The 6,474-nt window shown below is 40.7% G+C and overlaps 1 protein-coding gene across 4 annotated transcripts in view; it reads left to right on the top strand.

Annotated features, from left to right (window-relative positions):
• The window catches only part of TMEM123 (transmembrane protein 123), an 82,188-nt gene that overhangs the window by 780 nt on the left and 74,934 nt on the right, over nt 1-6,474 (top strand). For 3 of the 4 annotated variants that reach the window (XM_010834075.1, XM_010834072.1, XM_010834077.1), the window contains exon 2: nt 4,538-4,594. The exons of the other annotated variant lie outside the window; for it this stretch is intronic. In XM_010834075.1, the coding sequence (XP_010832377.1) occupies nt 4,538-4,594 (57 nt within the window). The remainder of the gene's footprint in view (nt 1-4,537; nt 4,595-6,474) is intronic. 4 annotated transcript variants of the gene reach the window in all.

Here is a 6,474-nt window from a genome sequence, read left to right as displayed (position 1 = left end):
GAGTTCCTCTCAGGCTTCCTTTTGTAAACGGTTAGGGGGACTGGAAAATATGTCTACCGACTCCTGAGCAGACGTGTCTACCAGTTAGTTGTGAACCTTTCAGCGTTTTCTGGCGTCTCATTGCCTCGTGTAAAATCAAACCAATTATGCATATAGTCTTAAGGACCCCAGACGCCTCAAGTTTGCACTTTGGGGCTCATGTGGCAGGTTGGGAGCTTCGGGGGCATGCGGCCAGCCCTCCCGGGCGCAGGTGATGCTCGCGCCCTTGTGGATGGCCGCTCCCGGTCCCTCGTGTACCGTAAACAGAGGTCGAGGCGCATCAGCTCTGCCGCCTTGAACAGCTGCGCGGATGTTAGGAGTTCAGGACACCGCCAGTAGAGTCATGACAGAATGATTTTGACCTTTCGCTCCTGGGGGAAGGGAGGTGTCCCTTTAGGCCCTTGGCCTTTTGGGGACTTTTTCGATAAAGCGGCGAAAGCTGGGATTTCCTGAGTAAATTCTGTTTTCTCTTTGTCAACTCTAATAGAAGTCAGATAACTGGTTAATGATCAGTAAACCACAGTGAGTTAGTTTAAAGACCCAAGCTTTTCATGGCTTTTAAATTCTATCCACTGTATATTTAGCTTTACATTAGTTTTATCCAGCAGTTTGCAAAACCAGGTAATTCAGACACAACGCCTACTTTTGCTAGAATAATCTGGGTGAATCAGACAACGATTTTCGTTTGTTTTGCTGAATTTTTTTGTTTGCTTTGCTGAATTGCACATGTGACAGACTAGCTTTGTAGACCACATTTTGAGATCATTTAAGGAAAGAAGATCAGTAAAAGTATGTCCATCGTATTTTCAATATTACGAGGTGTTTGATTGTAAAAGTGAACAGTCTAGAGTTAAAGAGTATAACTTGGTGCTAATTTTATACCAATATTTATGTCAGTAGGTCTCCATTTTTTATGTTACTTTGTGAAAGTATACGTTTTTATTGTTTCTCTAAATTACTGAGTAGAGAAAAAGTGTCCTTGCTTTTCTTTTCCCCTCATAACAGATTTTTTTGTCCTAATTTAATACTCACTTTTTGACAGTTCTGTTTATTACCTGATATCTCACTAGATGTTAACGCTGTTTGAAAAATTTGGGATGCTCTACTATGTAAGAGCCTTGATTTCATGAACTGGTATAACCAATGTGAGTGGGAATCCATTTCTCCAGACTATAATGTCACCTTGAAACTAAAGGAAGGTTCTATAAAGGAAATCTCAAAAGAACAAATAAATGTTGTCCTAGTGTTTATAGGTAATCTGTAATCCATTTAAAGTGTCATTATGAAATACAGTGATTTTTGTCATACTAGAGTTCCGTAACTAATTTTTACTAGACACTTTCATCTCACTCTGTGAGCTTCTCACTCTGTGCTAATTGAGGTCCATACCTCATCCCATTGGATCCTTCCAGTATTATACCCATTTTATAAATGAGGAAATTGAGGCTTAGAAGTTACCTAACTTGTGCAAAGTGAAACAACTAATAGATGTTTGATTTCAGAGGCCAGAATCAATCTTTCAACCATTTTCCACTAAGCTACATTGTGTGATGTTGACTCTTCAAGCAATACTGTCATTGCCCAGAATATTGTGGGAAAAAATAAAAAGATTACTGAAATTCTACTTTTAAGATTTTCTTCAGTCTGCTGCATAATTTCATAAATATTTTCGCTGAAGGAGGAGGGATAGTATGAATAAGTTAGCAAGCCAGCAAACAGGATAGAACGTGGTAGTACAATGAAAGATATAAGGGAGGGGAAAGCTGTTAGTCAGGACTGTTAGCAGTAGCAAGTGACAGAAACCCACCTTAAACAAGCATAGGGGAAAGGAAGGACTTCAATGACCATGAACTGAAAAGTCTAAGGGTTGAGGTAGCTTCAGAAATGCTGCCTTCAAGAGTTCAAACAGGTTGCTAAGAGATGGCCATTTCTAACACTAGATTACATCTGTCAAACCTTAGGCAAGCCCTAAAGTGTTCTTAGCCTGCAGGGGGAATCCAAATAAGAGGAACTTTCTAAAGTGATTCAGTTCAGTTCAGTTCAGTCACTCAGTCGTGTCCGACTCTTTGTGACCACATGGACTGCAGCACGCCAGGCCTCCCTGTCCATCACCAACTCTCAGAGCCTACTCAAACTCATGTCCACCGAGTCAATGATGCCATCCAACCATCTCATCCTCTGTCGTCCCCTTCTCCTCCCACCTTCAATCTTTCCCAGTGTCAAGGTCTTTTCAGATGAGTCAGTTCTTCACATCAGTTGGCCAGAGTATTGGAGTTTAAACTTCAGCATCAGTCCTTCCAATGAATATTCAGGACTGATTTCCTTTAGGATGGACTGGTTGGATCTCCTTGCAGTCCAAGGGACTCTCAAGGGTCTTCTCCAACACTGAAGTTCAAAAGCACCAATTCTTTGGTGCTCAGCTTTCTTTATAGTCCAACTCTCACATCCATAAAGGACTACTGGAAAAACCATAGCTTTGACCAGATGGACCTATGTTGTCAAAGTGATGTCTCTGCTTTTTAATATACTGTCTAAAGTGATTGCCACACTTCAAAAACCACCATAATGGGTAGCCAATTAGGAGATGAAATTAATCTTTAATGATTCTGGGCCACTTTATGAACTTAATTCCATTTAGAGTAGTATTGTGCTATATAATACTTGAGTCTTTTTTTGTCAAGTAAAGCATCCACCTCCTTGTACCTAGATTGTCCAAGACATTCTTTATTTCAGCTTGCACACAGTGGGTACTTCATAAGTATTTTTTGAAAAAAGGTGAAGAGCTTAGAAGATAGTTTCTGCCTTCTTCCTCAAGTCAAAAAAAGAGAAAAAAGTAAAGCACCCGTCATAAGAGTGACAACAGCAGGGAGAGAAAAACAGGAGGCTCTTGTAATCTGGGCAAAAGATGAAGACATGGGGTAATGGGGATAAGTGGGTGGAGTCTAGATCTACTTGGGGTGTGGAACTGAAATCATTGCTAATGGATTGGATGGTGGAGTGAGGAAGAAGGAAGACTCAAAAGATAACTTCCTGGTGTTAGAGTTGAGCAACCAGCAATGCAACAACTGGGAACAACTGCCAACTTCCAGAGGGCAGAAGCAGGTTTATCGTAGAAAATCAACACTTCGATTTGGCACTCTCATGTACACGCTTTGGAATCAAACAGCCTGGTCCACATCTGAGACTCCACCGCTTACTGGCTGGGTGGCCAGAATCTGCCTGAAGGCAGGAAACCCTGGTTTGATTCCTGAGTGGGAAAGATCCCCTGGAGAAAGGGATCGGCTACCGACTCCAGTTTTCATTGGCTTCTCTGGTGGCTCAGATGGTATAGAATCCACCTGCGGTACAGGAGACCTGGATTCAATCCCTGGGTTGGGAAGATCCCCTGGAAGAGGACTTGGCAACTCACTCCAGTATTCTTACCTGGAGAATCTCCGTGGACAGAGGTGCCTGGTGGGCTACAGTCCATGGGATCACAAAGAGTCAAACACAATGGAGCAACTAAACACAGCTGGGTGGTCCCCTGTGGGTCTTCCTATGGGTCTTCTGTCACTGCCTAGCTGTGTTCCTGTCGCAGAATTGTTTTGGGGGTTAGATGGGCTAATGCAGGTTACATGCTCCCCACAAGGCCTGGCATGTAGTAAGCCCTTCATAGTATTGGCAGTTATTTGCTACCTGCTGCTAAATACATCTAAATACATAGCCTACTGACCTTGATCTTTTTCAGGTTTAATCTTCACACCATAGTCTTGGGATAAATGCATTATGGTTCCAGCAAAAGGAAGAAATTTGCACACAGAGTAAAGATAGCTCCATCAGAATTGTTATTGCTTACTTTCTTTGTCCTTGGGAGGTTTTTGCTGTGGGGAGGGCCTTCTTTGGAAGTACACAATAACATACTTGCTCGCCTCCCATGTAATATATGTATTTAATCTTCCCTTATACAAAGATCCAAGGTGAATAATGCACCCTGAAAAGTTGCGGAGCATAGAATTCTTCCAAACTTTTTCCAAATTTTAAGTTACTAGTTAAAAATTCAAAGAATTATATCAACAATGCTTCCAATTTTATGTGAAAACCCTAACCCACTTCATCTTCTCTCCATTGTATGAAGTTAGGCATGCTGGTGCACAAGACCTTGGGCACTCATTAGTAGTAAGGGTGATCCACTCTCCTCAGAAGAGCAAAGTTGTCTGTAGTAGAAATTCCTCATAACCACATGGCCTCCTGTCCAAACTATTTTATCAGTGGCTGGCACATAGTAAGTACTAGGTAAATGTGTACATTAGCTATATGTTTTCTGTCTTAAAAAATCTAGTAATATAGATCTAGATTTATGAACAGTATCAAGGCACATTTCATAGAAGCAGTGCAAAAGTAGAACTTCCTGCAGAATAATCTACCCTGCCACCCCTCAGGGGCTGAAAGAAACATATTGCCAGTACCCTTATTAAATATTGATGGCCGTTATTCACAGGATATTTCTTTGTTTTTATAGGATCTGTAAGTCAGAAGAATCCTATGTCTGTAGAAAATTCCAATGATAACCAAGGAGGTGAGTTTAAAAAGGTCAGAAGACGGATTATCTGCCTAGCATACATAAAGTAATATCTGCTAGTCCAGTGCATGTAAACTGGTACACTGACCTGTCTTAACCATGATTTGTGCGTTTGTGAATACTTAAAGCCTACCATCAAAGGCTTCCCTTAGTAGGCATCAGGAAATGATAGTTCACTGGATTCACCATCTTTCTCAGTTTAGCAAAGTTGTCAGTAAATTTTAGAACTATTAATTAAAAAAATGCTGGAATTTATTACTGAGTTTTCAAGCACATTTTTAGGTATGACATTTTGCGCTCTGCCTATGAATACGAACTAGAATTCATAAATCTGCTGATCTTGCTGGTGGAAGAAATCACTTTAAGCTGGTCAGCCATGGCAGCCTTAATTTGCCTTGGTGGACTCTAAGGAGACCCTGCTTATATTTCACCCATCAGTTAGATTTCAATCCACACCATTGCTTCCTTATTAAAACAATAGATGAGGCTTTTTTTCTTCTGCTTTTAGTTTAGGACAGATGGATTTCTTCCTTGATTTTCTGTATTAACATGGAAGCATAGGAACCAGACTAATGTTATATTAATAGTACCATCAACGCATGTTTCTTCTAAGTGATATTTAGTTTATCTTCTCACTGCCTTTATTAAGAGTGACAGAGGTAGAAACTTAAAAAAGGTACACAAATCCTATCACTGAACCCATTTTTTCTACTTTTATTCAACAAATATTTATTAAGTGTCTTTACTGTGTGGACACAGTACAAAAGGGACCAAGCTCTGACTTCTTGGAGTTTTTCTTTGTTTTTTGTGTTATTTTATTGTTGAAACATGCACGTAACATAAAATTCACAACGTTAGCCATTTTTAAGTGTACAGGTGGCATTAAATACATTCACAATATTATGCAATTTTTTTTGAAGATATTTTTATTTTATAGCTGTGACTAGATGGACCTTTGTTTGCAAAGTAATGTCTCTGCTCTTTAATATGCTATCTATATGGTGATTGCCAGACTTCAAAAGCCACCATAATGGGTAGCCAATTAGGAGATGAAATTAATCTTTAATGAATCTGTGCCACTTTATGAACTTAATTCCATTTAGTGAAGTATTCTCCTGTAATACTTGGTCTTTTTCTGTCATGTAAAGTATCCGCCTCCTTGTACTTAGATTGTCCAAGACAGTCTTTATTTCAGTGCTTGCACACAGTAGGTACTTCCTAAGTATATTTTGAAAAAGGTGAAGAGGTCTTAAAACTAGAAAGTGCTTAGAAAGAAGGCAGTTTCTGCCTTCTTCCTCAAGCCAGAAAAAGGAAAAAAGGAAAGTATCCATCATAAGAGTGACAACAGCAGGGAGAGGAAAACATGAGGCTCTTGTAATCTGGGCAAAAGATGAAGACATGGGTAATGGGGATAAGTGGGTGGAGTCTAGATCTACTTGGGGTGTGGAACTGAAATCATTGCTAATGGATTGGATGGTGGAGTGAGGAAGAAGGAAGAATGAAAAGATAACTTCCTTGTGTTAGGGTTGAGCAATCACCAATGCAACAACTGGGAACATGAGGGCAGAAGCAGGTTTATCGTAAATCAGCACTTTGATTTGGCACTCTCATGTACACGCTTTGAAATCAAACAGCCTGGTCCACATCTGAGACTCCACCGCTTACTGGCTGGGTGGCCAGAATCTGCCTGCAAGGCAGGAAACCCTGGTTCGATTCCTGAGTGGGAAAGATCCCCCTGGAAAACAGGATCGGCTACCCACTCCAGTATTCATGGGCTTCCATGGTGGCTGAGATGGTAAAGAATCCACCTGCAGTGCAGGAGACCTGGATTCGATCCTGAGTTGGGAAGATCCCCTGGAGGAGGACATGGCAGCTCA

Source organism: Bison bison, unplaced genomic scaffold (genome assembly GCF_000754665.1).
Source record: "Bison bison bison isolate TAMUID 2011002044 unplaced genomic scaffold, Bison_UMD1.0 scf7180017864010, whole genome shotgun sequence".
NCBI classification, from domain to species: Eukaryota; Metazoa; Chordata; class Mammalia; order Artiodactyla; family Bovidae; genus Bison; species Bison bison.
Note: the sequence above shows the minus strand (reverse complement) of the source record. Positions and strands in the feature narration are given on the sequence as shown.